Source organism: Mytilus galloprovincialis, chromosome 11, assembly GCF_965363235.1.
Source record: "Mytilus galloprovincialis chromosome 11, xbMytGall1.hap1.1, whole genome shotgun sequence".
Taxonomy (NCBI): Eukaryota; Metazoa; Mollusca; class Bivalvia; order Mytilida; family Mytilidae; genus Mytilus; species Mytilus galloprovincialis.
Window position 1 is genome coordinate 799,799 of NC_134848.1, and position 18,126 is coordinate 817,924.

At 31.3% G+C, this 18,126-nt stretch overlaps 2 protein-coding genes across 3 annotated transcripts in view; one reads left to right on the forward strand and one right to left on the reverse strand.

Annotated features, from left to right (window-relative positions):
- The window catches only part of LOC143051488 (aldo-keto reductaseMSMEI_2347-like), a 260,937-nt gene that overhangs the window by 148,898 nt on the left and 93,913 nt on the right, over positions 1-18,126 (forward strand). The gene's annotated exons all lie outside the window — the stretch shown is intronic.
- The window catches only part of LOC143051490 (fibroblast growth factor receptor 2-like), a 98,317-nt gene that overhangs the window by 79,048 nt on the left and 1,143 nt on the right, over positions 1-18,126 (reverse strand). Inside the window, exons 3-4 of one of the 2 annotated variants that reach the window (XM_076224357.1) lie at positions 14,902-15,014; positions 8,293-9,647 (exon numbers count right to left, since the gene is read on the reverse strand). In XM_076224357.1, coding sequence (XP_076080472.1) covers positions 9,451-9,647; positions 14,902-15,014 — 310 coding nt within the window. In that variant the 3' untranslated portion in view covers positions 8,293-9,450. Of the gene's footprint in view, positions 1-8,292; positions 9,648-14,901; positions 15,015-18,126 lie in introns of those variants that run through there. The other variant, XM_076224358.1, reaches the window with a different exon arrangement.

An 18,126-nucleotide genomic window follows, 5' to 3' on the forward strand; every position in this document is an offset into this window, starting at 1 on the left:
CTTCACAATAAAAACCAATTATACCAAGCATGTTTCATTAAATAGACCATCTACCATCATAGTACTATCTTTCTACACAATAAAAACCAATTATATCAAGCATGTTTCATTAGGTAGACAATCTAACATCATAGTACTATCTTATGTCGCAATAAAAACCAATTATACCAAGCATGTTTCATTAGATAGACCATCTAACATCATAGTACTATCTTTCTACAAAATAAAAACCAATTATACCAAGCATGTTTCATTAGATAGACCATCTAACATCATAGTACTATCTTTCTACACAATAAAAACCAATTATACCAAGCATGTTTCATTAGATAGACCATCTAACATCATAGTACTATCTTTCTACACAATAAAAACCAATTATACCAAGCATATTTCATTAGATAGACCATCTAACATTATAGTACTATCTTGCTACACAATAAAAACCAATTATACCAAGCATGTTTCATTAAATAGACCATCTTACATCATAGTTCTATCTTATGTCGCAATAAAAACCAATGATACCAAGCATGTTTCATTAGATAGACCATATAACATCATAGTACTATCTTTTTACACAATACAAACCATCTTACATCATAGTACTATCTTGCTACACAATAAAAACCAATTATACCAAGCATGTTTCATTAGATAGACCATCTTACATCATAGTACTATCTTATGTCGCAATAAAAACCAATTATACCAAGCATGTTTCATTAGATAGACCATATAACATCATAGTACTATCTGTTTACACAATACAAACCAATTATACCAAGCATGTTTCATTAGATAGACCATCTAACATCATAGTACTATCTTTCTACACAATAAAAACCAATTATACCAATCAAGTTTCATTAGATAGACCATCTAACATCATAGTACTATCTTTCTACACAATAAAAACCAATTATACAAAGGATGTTTCAATAGATAGACCATCTAACATCATAGTACTATCTTTCTACACAATAAAAACAAATTATACCAAGCATGTTTCATTAGATAGACCATCTAACATCATAGTACTATCTTTCTACACAATAAAAAACAATTATACCAAGCATTTTAAAAAAAATAGACCATCTAACATCATAGTATTATCTTTCTACACAATAAAAACCAATTATACCAAGTATGTTTCATTAGATAGACCATCTAACTTCATAGTACTATCTTTTTACACAATAAAAACATCATTGTACTATCTTTCTACACAATAAAAAACAATTGTACCAAGCATTTTAAAAAAAACAGACCATCTAACATCATAGTATTATCTTTCTACACAATAAAAACCAATTATACCAAGTATGTTTCATTAGATAGACCATCTAACATCATAGTACTATCTTTTTACACAATAAAAACAAATTATACAAAGCATGTTTCATTAGATAGACCATCTAACATCATAGTACTATCTTTCTACACAATAAAAACCAATTATACCAAGCATGTTTCAAACGATAGACCATCTAACATCATAGTACTATCTTTCTACACAATAAAAAACAATTATACCAAGCATGTTTGATTAGATAGACCATGTAACATCATAGTACTATCTTTCTACACAATAAAAACCAATTATACCAAGCATGTTTCATAAGATAGACCATCTAACATCATAGTACTATCTTTCTACACAATAAAAACCCATTATACCAAGCATATTTCATTAGATAGACCATCTAACATCATAGTACTATCTTTCTACACAATAAAACCCAATTATACCAAGCATGTTTCATTAGATAGACCATCTAACATCATAGTACTATCTTTTTACAAAATAAAAATCAATTATACCAAGCATGTTTCATTAGATAGACCATCTAACATCATAGTAGTATCTTATGTCCCAATAAAAACCAATTATACCAAGCATGTTTCATTAGATAGACCATCTAACATCATAGTACTATCTTTCTACAAAATAAAAACCAATTATACCAAGCATGTTTCATTAGATAGACCATCTAACATCATATTACTATCTTTCTACACAATAAAAACCAATTATACCAAGCATGTTTCATTAGTGAGACCATCTAACATCATAGTACTATCTTTCTACACAATAAAAACCAATTATACCAAGCATGTTTCATTAGATAGACCATCTAACATCATAGTACTATCTTTTTACACAATAAAAACCAATTAAACCAAGCATGTTTCATTAAATAGACCATCTAACATCATAGTACTATCTTTCTACACAATAATAACCAATTATACCAAGCATGTTTCATTAGATACACCATCTAACATCATAGTACTATCTTTCTACAAAATAAAAACCAATTATACCAAGCATGTTTCATTAAATAGACCATCTAACATTATAGTACTATCTTTTTACACAATAAAAACCAATTATACCAAGCATGTTTCATTAGATAGACCATCTAACATAATAGTACTATCTTTCTACACAATAAAAACCAATTATACCAAGCATGTTTCATTAGATAGACCATCTAACATCATAGTACTATCTTTCTACACAATAATAACCAATTATACCAAGCATGTTACATGAGATAGGCCATCTAACATCATAGTACTATCTTTCTACACAATAAAAACCAATTATACCCAGCATGTTTCATTAGATAGACCATCTAACATAATAGTACTATCTTTCTACACAATAAAAACCAATTATACGGTTACCAAGCATGTTTCAAAAGATAGACCAACTAATATCATAGTACTATCTTTCTACACAATAAAAACAAATTATACCAAGCATGTTTCATTAGATAGACCATCTAACATCATAGTACTATCTTTTTACACAATAAAAACCAATTATACCAAGCATGTTTCAAAAGATAGACCATCTAACATAATAGTACTATCTTTCTACACAATAAAAACCAATTATACCAAGCATGTTTCAAAAGATAGACCAACTAACAAATTCAGTAATTTTTTCATTTGTAAAGGGGCATAACTCTAGAAAAGTAATAGTAACACCATCAAAATTTGAATTTCATCTGTATTTTGTTGCAATAAGAATTGTGTATAAGTTTTATAACGTTAGGTTGAGGGAAACTTAAGTTTGAGAAAGAAAACGACGAAAAATTCATCAATTTTTCAATATGTTAACAAGCATACATTTATTTTTGGCATTGCACAAGTCATGTCTTCTTTGACTGTTCATGACGTTGAAATACTAAATCTCTGGGATCTGTTTTAGTTGATTTTAGTCTCTGATGCATGATTTTTTTTTTAATTAATTGTTTTTGGCTTTTCAGTAACTAAGAGTACTCTCAAATCGTACTTTCTTGTTTATTTGACCTGTTGATACTATTTGTAATGCTCTTTAGTTATTTAATGTTTACTTATTCAGGGATGTAACTGGTCTATATACCAGCTTTGATAAGTGTTTGATAGTACTATACATTTTCTCTAGAAAGGTTAAAGTTATGCCACTAAAATTCAAACTTGATCCGTGTTTTGCGTAATAAGCATTGTGTATAAGTTTCAAACATTTGGTCGAGTCAAACTATAACATCAATAGCTAAGGCTGCGGCATAAAAATGTTGGTTATCCCCATTATTATTCAATCTATTGATAACTTACGTTACTATCCTTATAAATCTATCTATAATCAGCTTGCATGTTAAATAGTCTAGAGCTGTTCCATTGAATTCGTCTTCTTTTTCTGTTTCTTGAGGAAGTTAAATCAACCTGTTCAGTCACTATAAAGTGTTACAATTCATATTTAGACGCAACACATAAATAGTGACCAAAAAGGTACCGCAATCTCAGGATGAACGCTTAAATAAAAAAAAAATATGAACACACCTCTTATGTCTGTATGTATGTTCCTGTCCCTTTGTTTATGTGTTACATATTTGTTTTTGATAGATTGGACTGTTAGATCTCTCGTTTGAATTGTTTTACAATGTCATTTCGGGGCCTTTTATAGCTGACTATACAGTATGGGCTTTGCTAATTGTTGATGGCCATACTGTGCCCTATAGTTGTTAAATTCTGTGTCATTTGATCTCTTGTGGAGAGTAGTCTCATTGGCAATCATACCACATCTTCTCTTTGATATAAAATATTTTAACCTTCGTTTTAAAAAACACATGTCCAAAACTGGAATATGATTTGATTGCGTTAAAGATCTGAACACAGACAGAACAACTAACATGACTAAATCCATATATTTTTGTTCAAGCATAATTGATTTGAAGTCATACTCTCCTCGTTCATACTTGAATTTAACACGAGATGGATTGTATGAATAAATGATATCATTATTTTGAAACTTTCGGATGCACAATTAAATTTCCTAATGGTGCACATGCGCAGAAGCGTAACCAATTTGATTAAGATTAACCCGAATAATCCAGTTGTTTCATTCGGATTATTCCAATTATTAATGTATCAAAGGCAATTATAACAACAATCAGTGAGAATTATTATTATGACCTATTAATGCTCCAAAACAAGCCATTAACTTTTAATTATTTTCATGTGTTTTTGTGAATTTCGAGAATTTATACCATTTAAATATCTGAAAAGGTTTATTTAACTTAAATACCCATAATATTAATATTTTAGTATTATGCGTCCTTGATAAAAGTAAGGAGAACGAACCCAGGGCCTTACTGCTGATTAATCTTGATGTTTGAGTTCTTTTATATAAGTTATAATATGAATATACCCAATAATCTAGAAAACTTGCAATAAAAACATAATCAACCTAGTTGTTTTATACTCATCTAAAATAGATATTTTTCAAAGGTCTTTTTTATTTTTTTACCGTACACCTTTTACATTTATTGACATTATAATAACAAGAGTGCACACACTGAAATGTCTCGCCTTCTTTACTAATCATTGATATTATGTTGATAGTCCTAAGTATAAAGCTTTATTACAGCTGTCACATAAACTTAACATTAACCAAGATAGCTAAACAAAGACCAATGAACCATGAAAATGAGGTCAAGGTCAGATGAACCATGACAGGCAGACATGTACAGGTAACAAAGCTTCCATACAACAAATATAGTTGACCTATTACTTATAGTTTAAGAAAAATAGACCAAAACACAAAAACTACATTGTGCAATGAACCGTGCAATTGAGTTCATGTGGTCAAATAAACCTGCGGGACTGACATATAGATCATAATATATTTCCATACACCAAATATAGCTGACCTTTGGCATATAATACTAGATAAAAAGACCAAAACTTACAAACTTAACTTTGACCACTGAACCATGAAAATGAGGTCAAGGTCAGATGACATCTGCCCGCTAGGCATGTACACCTTACAATCATTCCATACAACAAATATAGTAGACCTATTGCATAAAGTATGAGAAAAACAGACCAAAACACAAAAACTTAACTATAACCACTGAACCATGAAAATGAGGTCAAGGTCAGATGACACCTGCCAGTTGGACATGTACACCTTCCAGTCCTTCCATGCAACAAGTATACTAGCCCTATTGCTTATAGAATCTGAGATATGGACTTGACCACCAAAACTTAACCTTGTTCATTGATCCATGAAATGAGGTCGAGGTCAAGTGAAAACTGTCTGACGGGCATGAGGACCTTGCAAGGTACGCACATACCAAATATAGTTATCCTATTACTTATAATAAGAGAGAATTCAACATTACAAAAATTCTGAACTTTTTTTTCAAGTGGTCACTGAACCATGAAAATGAGGTCAAGGACATTGGACATGTGACTGACGGAAACTTCATAACATGAGGCATCTATATACAAAGTATGAAGGCTCCAGGTCTTTCACCTTCTAAAATATAAACCTTTTAAGAAGTTAGCTAACGCCGCCGCCGTAGCCGCCGCCAGATCACTATCCCTATGTCGAGCTTTCTGCAACAAAAGTTGCAGGCTCGACAAAAATCATAAAAATTTATGAATTACAATTAATATATATCTTTATTTTTATTTCTTATATACATGATAAATATATTTTTTATTGGGGCCGGATCGATTTTACATATGGGATGGATCGACATTGGGCCGGATCGACTTGGACCGGATCTACGTGGGGCCAGATCGACCCAAAAGCTTATTCTTGCTGTGACACTTTCCTGTCGCAGAAAGGGATCAAGGCAAGAAATAAAATAGCCTTTCATGACTTCACAAAAATAACATATTTTATATTTTTCCAGCACCAGCAATAATTTTATCCCTCTATACAGGTATAAACACCATATAGAGGGTTTGTTCCCAACCGGATAAATAAAACTTAGATATGATGTCTTCTCCTTGTACATTTTTTGTACTTAGCTACAAAAGGACAGCAGGAGTCTACATGCCAGTTTGTAGAATTTGAAGCGTTTTACGTTTTTGTGGTTTTATCATAGAGTATTGACCCTTTGACTGCCATGGCATTGAAAAACGTTTTACCTTTGACTGCTAAGAATCGGCCTGGTTTCGAACTTTATCAAACAGCGCCATGGCAACCCTGACAACAATTGATAACGTCACGCTATTCTGCATGGTACCTGTATATGATTGCTCGTGTGATGACACCACAGTATGTCTGCTTCGTTCATTTATCACTCTCAAGTGTCGAATGTTTTTACTGTATTTGTGTTTTTTTTTTATATTTGATCAGTCTTTTAATTGGTGTTAATTGCAATTTATTAGTATTTGTAAAAACTGATAGCCTCATTGACTTTAATGGTATTCAGAAAATCTGTGCCACATGGCCAATATTTTGGCCTTAAAGTTATTTCTCAAAAATGCCACGGCCCATTTTAAATCGTTTGTGTTGTATGAAATAAACCATAATTAGTTATGGTGACAACACCAGTGTTTAGTTTAAAATATTTAACGGTTTTACTTCGATTGACATCAGAAGAAGTGTGACGTCTTTTGCATCACTTTTAAATTCACGACAGGCTCCCGTTCTAGAACAAACTCTATGTGTAATATGCTTTATTTAACTCAAATGTTCAGATTTGTGTATCAAATTCCATTGTCAAACTTTTGAAGAAGAAAAATAAAAACAATAAAAAAACTTTGGGCTTTGGAAAAGTTTTCTGATTTTGTTCTACATGCCTTTAGTTTGTATAATATCAAACATCTTCACAGCAAATAGGTATTTCGTCAATTTTGGTAAATGATAGAGCGAGAATATAAATTTATTTGTGAAAATTGCCACTGTGTGAAATTAAGTTCCTACAATTACAGACAGGCAAATTTTCTTTGTCTTGTTTTACTTTTTAGTTGATGATAAAATTGAAAATGGAAATGGGGAATATGTCAAAGAGACAAGAACCCGACCAAATATGTTAAAGGATGGCTTCTTAAAGTCAAGTGGCAAATAAATATGCATATATTAAGGACGTGAACATGCCACTTCTTCATTTACCAAGACCTAATTCTGATTTTTTGAAAAGAACATTTAAATATTCTGGTCTTATTACCTGGAATAATTTACCAAATAATATTAAAGAAATAGATAACTTAGATACATTTATGACCAACTGTTCAAACTATTTTCTAACTGAACAGAATAAAGATGCATGAAACTAATGTATTTCTTTTTCTTCTTCTACTGAATGCATATGTGCTTATTTAACTGTATTATGAATTTTATATTGTATGTATTTTTGTACGTTTTTTATTTGTATTGATAGTTTTTGAAGATTAACATGTAATTGTTAAATGTGTTACCTTCGTTAAATAAAGAATTTTATTATTATTATGTAAACAATCGCCATATTGCTTTGTGATGTATTGGAATTTCCACAACAATATATATATTTTCGAATAACAGCCACTTTAACTCGCTTTGTAACTACGATGTACACCTTATCTACTTATATATATAAATAACGTCACATAATCTGTATATCTGTGTGGACCTAATCTACCATGTACCTATCTGATCACGTGACATGAATATTAATACACAAATTCTTGTTCAAATGTATAATTCCATAGTATTTAAATAAACACAATTTCTTTTATGGTTGTGAAAATATTGAAGTTTCAAATATTAAACTCATGCAACACACATTATTTATATTTACCACAATTGATATTCTTTACAAAACAAAATCGAATAATACTGCATTCTTTTATACTAAATAAAATATCTGATATATAGATTCACTTACGTTTGCATGCATTTTATTCACATTCGAGAGATATTTTCCTTTTCGTGTTTCAACACATCATCTCATTGTCAACTCATTGTCAACATTGATGTAAACGATGTACACCTTATCTGCCAATATATTTAAATGACGTCACATAATCTGTATATCTGTGTGCACCTTATCTACTATCGTGCCTATCTTATCACGTGACATGAATATTAATACACAAATTCTTGTTCAGATGTTAGATTCCATAATATTTAATTAAACACAATTTCTTTTATGGTTGTGAAAATATTGAAATTTCAAATATTAAATTCATGCAACACACATTATTTATATTTACCACAATTGATATTCTTTATAAAACAAAATCGAATAATACTGCATTCTTTTATACTAAATAAAATATCTGATATATAGATTCACTTACGTTTGCATGCATTTTATTCACATTCGAGAGATATTTTCCTTTTCGTGTTTCAACACATCATCTCATTGTCAACTCATTGTCAACATTGATGTAAACAATCGCCATATTGCTTTGTGACGTATTGGAATTTCCACAATAATATATATATATATTTCGATTCACAGCCACTTTAACTCGCTTTGTAACTACGATGTACACCTTATCTACCAATATATTTAAATGACGTCACATAATCTGTATATCTGTGTGCATCTTATCTACTATATGTATGATAACTTTTTAATTTACAGTAATTTTTGGGCCGAATAAGGGCCTTATTGCTCCTACTCCTTTGATTGGTTAAGTTCCAGTGATGGTTATTTTCTTGTATGCAATCAAATGTTATGTTAAATTTTTTCTATAGTACTGGACAGGATAAAACTTTACTCATGCCAAGTATATCTTTATTTGTAACAAAGATAAATTCTGCACATTTTTTCTAAAAGTGCAAATTTAACAAAGACTATGGTCGAGTTGTTGTCGCTTTGACACATTCCCCATTTCCTTTTTCAATTTTAATAGGGAAAAATCAATGGTGGTATTACACCTAGAGCAAATCTGACATGTGTGGGTAATCTTCTTTCTATGAAACTACTGAGACACATTTAACCATACTTGACCATAATAATTAATATGTTTTTTCTTTAAAAAATGTATCAGATGACCCCACCTTCCAACCCTCATGGCCCACATGGATAAAAATGGAACATAGGGGTAAAATGCAGATTTTTGTATATATCTCTGAAACTAAACCATTTGGAGCAAATCAGACAGGGGGCAGTTGATGGTTTTCTCAGAGCATGGGTCCTGTGTAATTTCGAGGAGAAGATTTTTTAAAAGTTAACGGACATTTAATATGGACGACAGACAACAAGTGCTGCCCATTGGACCAAGATCGTTTTTAACCCTTAAAGTACACCACTTACCATTTTGTGTACAACATCCCAGGAAATTAATAATGTTTTCATGGCATCCTATTAATTTCATCACTTCCATTTCTTGCATTAAATCTGTCAATTCTCTATCGGTTGCATCCTCTAAAATATTTAAATAATATTGACAATTATTAATGGATAAAACCATTGGTCACATTCAAAGAATACTGTGGATTCATTCATTTTCATGGATTGCTTAAAACTTGCATAATCGTGGATATTTGATATTGTAATTTTTCCAATCTCTGTATTCAAAGCCTATTCAAAATATGTTATTCAATGAACATTTGAATTCAATGTTCACCTGTACCCACGAAAATTGGTATCAAACTAATGTTAATGAATCAAAAGTAATTTGTCCCAACCCAGGACTATATGTCCCCATTCAAAAACATTGATCAGGAACCCTCCCCTTGCAGTGGCATAGCTTGCATGTATGCTCAGATGCTCAAGCATCCACATCATTTTGACAAAACAAAAATAAAAAAAACAGCAGTTTAACTCGGAAGTATCAAAATGTAACAAGGCTGAGGATATGAGGATAACATCCAGTCATTTTCGAAGCAGTATGCCTGGTCTTTCATTTAGGATAATTTAGTTTGATACATGAATCGCAGAATAGTGTTTCAAGTTAACTTTTCTTCGTATAAATAGTCTATGTCATCAGCTAAGGCAAGCGGAGAGGACTGATACGCAGACCCGTGGACATGTTTCATCTGAAATTGAACCTAGTGGAGGGATGGCTTCTCATTTGACTATAGTAACTAACAACTAAAACACCATATCCTGATATCGTTTCTTGCGACATTGTAAACGACGTGATAAAACAAATCAATTTGTAATAGATCGTGATAAGTCCTAGGCTTATGAATTCCCGTTTCTATTTAGGTTCAAATACTAATTTTATTTTTATTCAGTAAAGAACAAAGATCCAATATTCCCCGCCATGCACATTACATGTCATATTTTATCTATCAAAGGCCAAGGAACAAGGGAATAACTAAAAAAAACTTTTATTTCTTTTTCTTTTTTATTTTTAATATCTAAAAAGAAATAAAAGCTTCACAGCAAATGAAATGGGATTTCCATTACAATTTATATTTCAAAGGGACATTACTAGTTAAAAATATTTGATTACGAATTATTTTCAAAATTGTCAAAGACATTGCTTATGATATGAGTTTCACTTAATCTGACATGAATTGTACACATGAGAGTGCTAACAATACCGGACGATCGGACGCCAGGTATTTTTATGTCTCCTGCATGCGTTTAGCTCAGTAATCAAAAATCCAAGGTTGTAGACTCAAATTCCTGGAAAGAGCAGGGCTTTCCATTGAAGCCGGTAGCCGGCGGAAATCAGCCGTTTGCGGTGGCTTCAAGTGCCGGCTACTTCACTGACAAAAATATAAATTCAAAAAGAAAATAATAAAGAAAATGCAGTCGAGAGACATATTTTCGCAAAGTCGCGGTCACGATAAACAAGGATGAAAAGTCAGTATTTACCTTGGGCTAAATATAGTTCACATGAATTCAGGTCACTGATTGGTTGTCTATTTAAAGTCAGAATGCATCGTTTCTTTTCAAAGATAACAAGAGAGACGTTCCGGTGGTCATTGAATGATAACAATAGAGACGTTCCGAGGGTCATTAACTCGTTGGCTTTTTTTTTACTTTTAAAACGTGAAGACAATCAGATAGGATGACAATCTTATGTTATGGAATAATATCAGTCAAATTAAAGAAAGTGTTGTAGATCATATTGTTCAGAATCTGGAAAAACAGTATCTTTTGAAGTTCATTTTTCAAAGCCAACGTGGTGTTCAGAGAATCAAGGTCAAAAACGAAAGTAGAATATAATTGTCGACTCGACCTCAAATAAATAACATTTCCAAATGATTTATGTATCCGACTTATTGAACAGTTTACAAAAAAAGAGAAAATCAGAGGATATATCAATTTTCTGTCAATGCTTGAAAAATAATTGTATAATTTTAGTTACGCGTACCAGTCTTTAGAGAGAAAAGGGGGGTCATTTGTTTACAAATGCACGTAGTTCTGCAAAATAAATCGATCAAATTTTTAACAAACCGGATTATTATATAAATAAATCTCTTTTAAAAGTAAATGAATTTTAAGCATAAATAAATGAAAATAAAAAACTATAACATAAAAAAAAAAAAAAAATTCTTTGAGATTTTTTCTTTTTCTTTAATTTCATACATAAAAAATGGTCATTTGAAAGATGAAATTAGGTGCCAGGAGATTGCGAGAAAGCAGGATTTTGCTCTATTTATGGCAGAGCTTCTGGGGGCCTTGAGCGGCCCCCTGACCCCCTGCCGTAAGGCACCAAGCTTACAGCTTGGTGGACGTCCGGCTTCGCCGAACGCATGTTACAGCCGCCTATAATTTTAATTCAGCCTTCTACTTCAATTTCAATGGAAAGCCCTGGAAAGAGAAGTCACTTCAGTTCCTATACTCAGAAGTTCCTAAATTATACAGAAGTGCCGCTGTAATGGAGTCCGTTTAAACGGTTTTTGATATGTCAAATAGAAGATTGGGGGGGAAACTTTACATCAAATATTTATGAATTGAATGATGGTAGTTTCAAGAAAACAATAAAATTTGGTTAAAAATATAAATATATGAATTGGTGGGTATTTTGAATTTAAACAAAAATCTAACTAGTGTTGGATTCTGGGGGAGTACATGTGCTTAAATAAAAAATATTTTCTGCACAAAAAGGTCCAAAACATTTTTCGGCTCGCTCGACTCGGCAAAACATCCACATCATTTCAACCCTGGCTACGCCACTGCCTTGGATCCCCAATAGAACAAGCAGAGCTTGAATTGCTCACAAGTTTGTTTTTTTGCTTAAATCTTTCATCAATGACTGTTTTTGCTTTTCAATTTATATTTAATAATAAGAGGCTTACAAATGCCAATACAATGTTCATTGTATCTGTCATATTTTCATTAAAAGCAAATAAATGCATTTTACCCATTTGTTCCATTTTAACCATAGTGTCTTTGTTTCTTGAAGTACAAGGAAATAAAATACAAATTTATACTAAATTCATTTGCGAAGATTTATAAAGTTAAAAAAAAAATAAAACAACTTGTGTAATTTTCCTTAAAGGTCAATAACTCCGTAACGGGTCAATTGACAATTTTTGTCATAAAAAACATTTTTGAACATGTTACTTTGCTGAACATTTTTTGCTGTTTACAGTTTATCTTTATCTTTAATTAATTTCATACAAAAACTAAAAAAAATCCTTAAGATAACCAATTTAGTGGCAGGAACCCAACAATGGCAGCCATGTTTGTCGATGGATCAAAACTTCGGATACAATTTATAAGCAAGATACCAGATAATTAAGGAAATTTTTTTTTGTTAAAGTTTGAAATCTTTGGCCCAGTAGCTTCAGAGAAGGTTTTTTGAAATAGTTAACAACAGATGATGATGGACGCCAAGTCATTAGTTATAACATAAGCTCAAATGGTTATAGCTAACAAGAATGTGTCCCCAGTACATGAATAGCCCATCCACACTATCATTTTCTATGTTCAGTGGACCTTGAAAATGGGGGAAAATTTCTAGTTTGGCATAAAAATTACAAAGATTATAAAATAGAAAACATGAGCCCTAAGTTTCAAGTTGATTGGACTTCAACTTCATCAAAAACTACCTCTACCAAAAACTTTAACCAATCCTTTAACCTGAAGCGGGACAGACAGACGGAAGGACAAACGGACAGAAGAACGAACCAATGGATGGACAGATGAACAAATAGACAGACAAAAGAACGAATGAATGGACGCACAGAACAGAAAACATAATGCACCAAAATGGGGCATAATAAATGGGACATTAAAATGGGTTTTAATCGATCCTACAAACTATCCATGTTTATGTAATAAGGAGTACTGTCTTTTGGTATGTATAACGAACACATTTACATTTATACCCTGTGTGTTATACATGACTACAAATATTTTCTTAGTTTTTTTTCAGGTCCAAAATTGGATCAAAAAATTTCCAATTGAAGTGAAAAGTAAGGATTTTTTTTGCTCAAACCTTGATTGTTTTTTATGTGTTATAATATTAATATTCTTGATTTGTCATGTTTTATTCAAATAAAATACATTTTATATCTTTATTGTTACGTTTTTCGTGTAAATTTGTCAATATGTTTTGCAATCCGGAAATTTGCCAATTGTCTTAATATTGAAGACACAATAAAGCTTTTGTTATTGGTTAAATCAGCCTAGAGTTGTGTTCCTTGTTGTCATAACTTATTGTTTTGTATGTGTTCATCATAAAGAGTTGAAGAAAAGTGTATGAAAATTGAATAAACAACACTCATTTTGAAAAGATAAACCATATAATATATCAGGTGATCACAAGTCATGTTGGTCAGTCATGTGACATAATATTGTAAAGTGATGATTTATTCTATGAGAAGTTTATTTTTATAAATACGTTTTTACTTTGTAACTTTTCAACTTTTAAACAACTGTTTAAAACCTTTCAAGAAATTATGATTGAAAACATGATTATCACATAATTGTAACCTGAACAAATTTAATTAGGAACAAGGTCAACCTGTCACTGATTTGTTTTGACATTCATTAGACCTGGGGTTGAAGTCATAAAACTTTGCTCAGTGCTCGGAGCACAAAAATCTTGCTCAAAACATAAAATCCAGCATTTTGATTGGTTTTTATTTGTTTAAGTACAAAAAACTGACTCAAATATTTATTACTTCAAGGCCTGTTGATTGAGGTGGGATAATCCAGATTAACAGCTAGAATCATCAAACAAAAAATAAAAGTATTGAGATTTTAACAATTCATTACAGCACTAATGACATTAATTGATTTGTAATTATTTTATTGTTTGAATCAGAACATTAATTGGATATTTATAATCTTGTCCTTTATACTCAAACAATTCATCCTTTTAACTGTGATTTTCAAAAAATTATCAAAGTTCAAAGCCCATAATTATAGCAAAAATGAGCCAAGCGGAACAAAACTGAAACTTAACAATTCCTAGTTGTGGAATTAGGGAATGACAGAATGATGGAATGACGGAATGACAGAATTACGGAATGACCGAATTACGGACATGGGTAAAACTATATGGCACCGACATCTTTGTTGCGGGCCATATTCGTTGCAGGGCCATAACAATGCAAATTTTTCAATAAAGATAAAAAAGATGGAAAAAATTCAATTCTTATTTCCCAAAATTTTATGCTTGTCTAATAAAAAAAGAAAACCTAAGCATAAATCCAGTTTTCATTAATACTATTTGATTTTTGATCTAAAATATATAAGTAAATTTTACCCTTCAACATCTTGACTGCTATGGCAGTTGTTGGAGCTTTATTTAAACCAACAGTTTCTGCTTTAAAAACTTTACCAAATGCTCCTTCCCCAAGAGGTTCACCAAGTGATAACCTATAACAATAAATAAATTATTTCATCTCATATTCATTTAGATATTGAGATACTGATTGATGTAACCATATATATATATAACTAAATAAAATTCTAATAGTTGTACACATTTTCTTAGATATAAGAAGATATGGTATGAGTGCCAATGAGACAACTCTCCATCCAAATGACAATTTATAAAAGTAAACCATTATATGTCAATGTACGGCCTTAACACAGAGCCTTGGCTCACACTGAACAACAAGCTATAAAGGGCCCCAAAATTACTAGAGTAAAACCATTCAAACGGGAAAACCAACGTTCTAATCTATATAAAACCAGAGGCTCTAAAGAGCCTGTGTCGCTCACTTTTGTCTACGTGAATATTCAAGGACATGACAAAATTGTGTTTTGGTGATAACTAAGATTTATGAAAAATGGTTAAATATTGACTATAAAGGGCAATAACTCCTAAAGGGGTCAACTGACCATTTCGGTTATGTTGACTTATTTGTAAAACTTACTTTGCTGAACATTATTGCTGTTTAGTTTATCTCTATCTATTATAATCATGATAATATTCAAGATAATAACCAAAAACAGCAAAATTCAGGGGTAGCAACCCAACAAAAGGTTGTCCGATTCATCTAAAATTTTTAGGGCAGATAGATCTTGACCTGATAAACAATTTCACTCTATGTCAGATTTGTTCTAAATGCTTTGGTTTTTGAGTTATAAGCCAAAAGCTGCATTTTACCCCTATGTTCTATATTTAGCCCTGGCGGCCATCTTGGTTGGTTGGCCGGGTCACTGGACACAATTTTTAAACTAGATACCCTAATAATGTTTTGGCCATATTTGGTTAAATTTGGCCCAGTAGTTTCAGAGGAGAAGATTTTTATAAAAGTTAACGACGATGGTTGACGGACGCCAAGTGATGAGAAAAGCTCACTTGGACCTTCGGGCCAGGTGAGCTAAAAACAAGAAACGAGAAACACATATAAATTATATAAACAAACTACAACTACTGTACATCAGATTCCTGACTTAGGACAGGTGCAAACATTTGCAGTGATGGATTAAATGTTTTAATGGGTTAAACCATTTATTACTAATGATTTACAATTTTCAGTGTTTTTGAACAATTTTGTACCGAGACACATGTTTTTTTTTTATCTAGGTAATGTGAGAATGTTATATTTGCTCTTTTAAAAAATTACCAGAAAATCAAGTTTCTCACATTGTATTGCATGATCAGGCCTCTACAATAACATTTTTTTCAACTTGTCCAGGAGGACTTTGCATTATAAGTTGATTCAAGGAACAAAAGAAATTTAAAACAATAGAACAGAAGTTAGTTTTATATCTTTTGAAATATTTTTCAAAAATTATGAGTCAAGAAAAACTGAAACTAGTCATGTCACAGAACTTAGGATCTACTTTTTAACAATGCCAAGTCAAATCAGACTTGCATATGAGGCACCGTCTGATAGGCATGTCAATGTAAATTCATTGGATTTGTATCTTGTTTTTATTTTAAAGTCGAATTTTTTGTCAGCTTTTTCCAGTTTTATCCATTTCATACAGTAAGTACAGAGTGAGTCATGGATGATATTACGACACTCATTCCAATTTATAATTGACTGGGGAAGATAATTAGGTCCTTTACTGAGGAATGATTTTAACTCTCCGTCTTGAAATATGTTAAGATCTCCTGTTATAACATGGGAAATTGGTCCATAAATGTATTTGGAATTACTGCAATTACATGAAGTAGGTGTATTTTCACTGATATTAAAATCTTTACACAATTGGCTATAATTTAACACAAATTTCCAGGTAGATTTCTTGTAAATATAACAAATAAGAGGGAGCTCAGTATTATCAAAATATCCAGGAATTTGTTCTTTAACAGAATGGTTGTTAAAAATACCAGCAATATTTACAAAATCAAAACCTTTATTGACATACTTTATTTTAATAAAATGTTTTTTATGATCTTCAGGACGATCAATTTTAGGAAACAGTTTAGAATAACAATATGCCATTATAATTTGAACAATTTCGTACTTAGGACTGCTATATGAAATTGTGTTGCAATCCTCTAAAATTTTATTTAACTTATTAATCGGTAATGAACAGAGCTTTGTTAACAGATAATGTCTGCCGTTGTTTTTTTAAATAGAAATTAGGTCCGAAATATTGGTGTGATTGGTCCGAAATTTTCTTTGATTGTGATTTTTTCTACGACCATGAGAATGTTTTTTTTCGAACAGTTTTAGAAACAATATCCAAAATGTTAACAGTATCGGTTCTTGATATTTTTTAATCTAATTTAATTCAATTATTTTCCGTGATTGTACAAACTTTGAATGAGATTCACCAGGCTGCTTATTTACTTCTTCCAAAGGTTGAACTGCTAAATATTTGATAGGATGACTGTGCTTCTTAAGGTGTTGATAAATGATACTTTTGAATTTATTGGGTTATTTTCTTGAGTGCGTTTAGATAAATATCGACCAGTTTAACCTACGTACTGAATACCGCATCCTGGTTTGTTTCATGTGAGTAAATAAATAAGACTGTTTGTTTTTCAAGTTATATCAGTTTCAAATTTTAAAGAAAATGAGCGACCATTAAGTGTGGACCTTACCGTATTGTTGGTGGAAAGACAGGGACATGTTACTCATTTTTTGGCATGACACTTATCGATAGAAGGGTAACCACGATTTTTATTTTTAAAAATGTTAGCGATGGTAGTACTTTTAGATAGGCGATTTTGAAGATTGAGACGTGTAATTACCCTTTGAACGAGTTAAGTATTTAATATTTTTCCATTTCTAAGCTTCCTATTTGTTTTTTGTTTGTGAATTATATTAGAAAGGAGCAAAGACTGGTGTCCAGAATATGAACCAGCATACAATGAATTAAGTTATGAAAAAATGATAAATCTGTTCAGCTAAAGATGTCAAACGCTATCTGTATTAATTACCCAAAAAAGATAGGGTATATCAGGGTAGCGACTGACGTCTGACTAAATATTCTCGCTCGGACACACACTCCATAATCTAGTATATTATAAGAGCATATAAACCTGTTAAATTAAATTAATATTGATATAGCTTTTACTTGT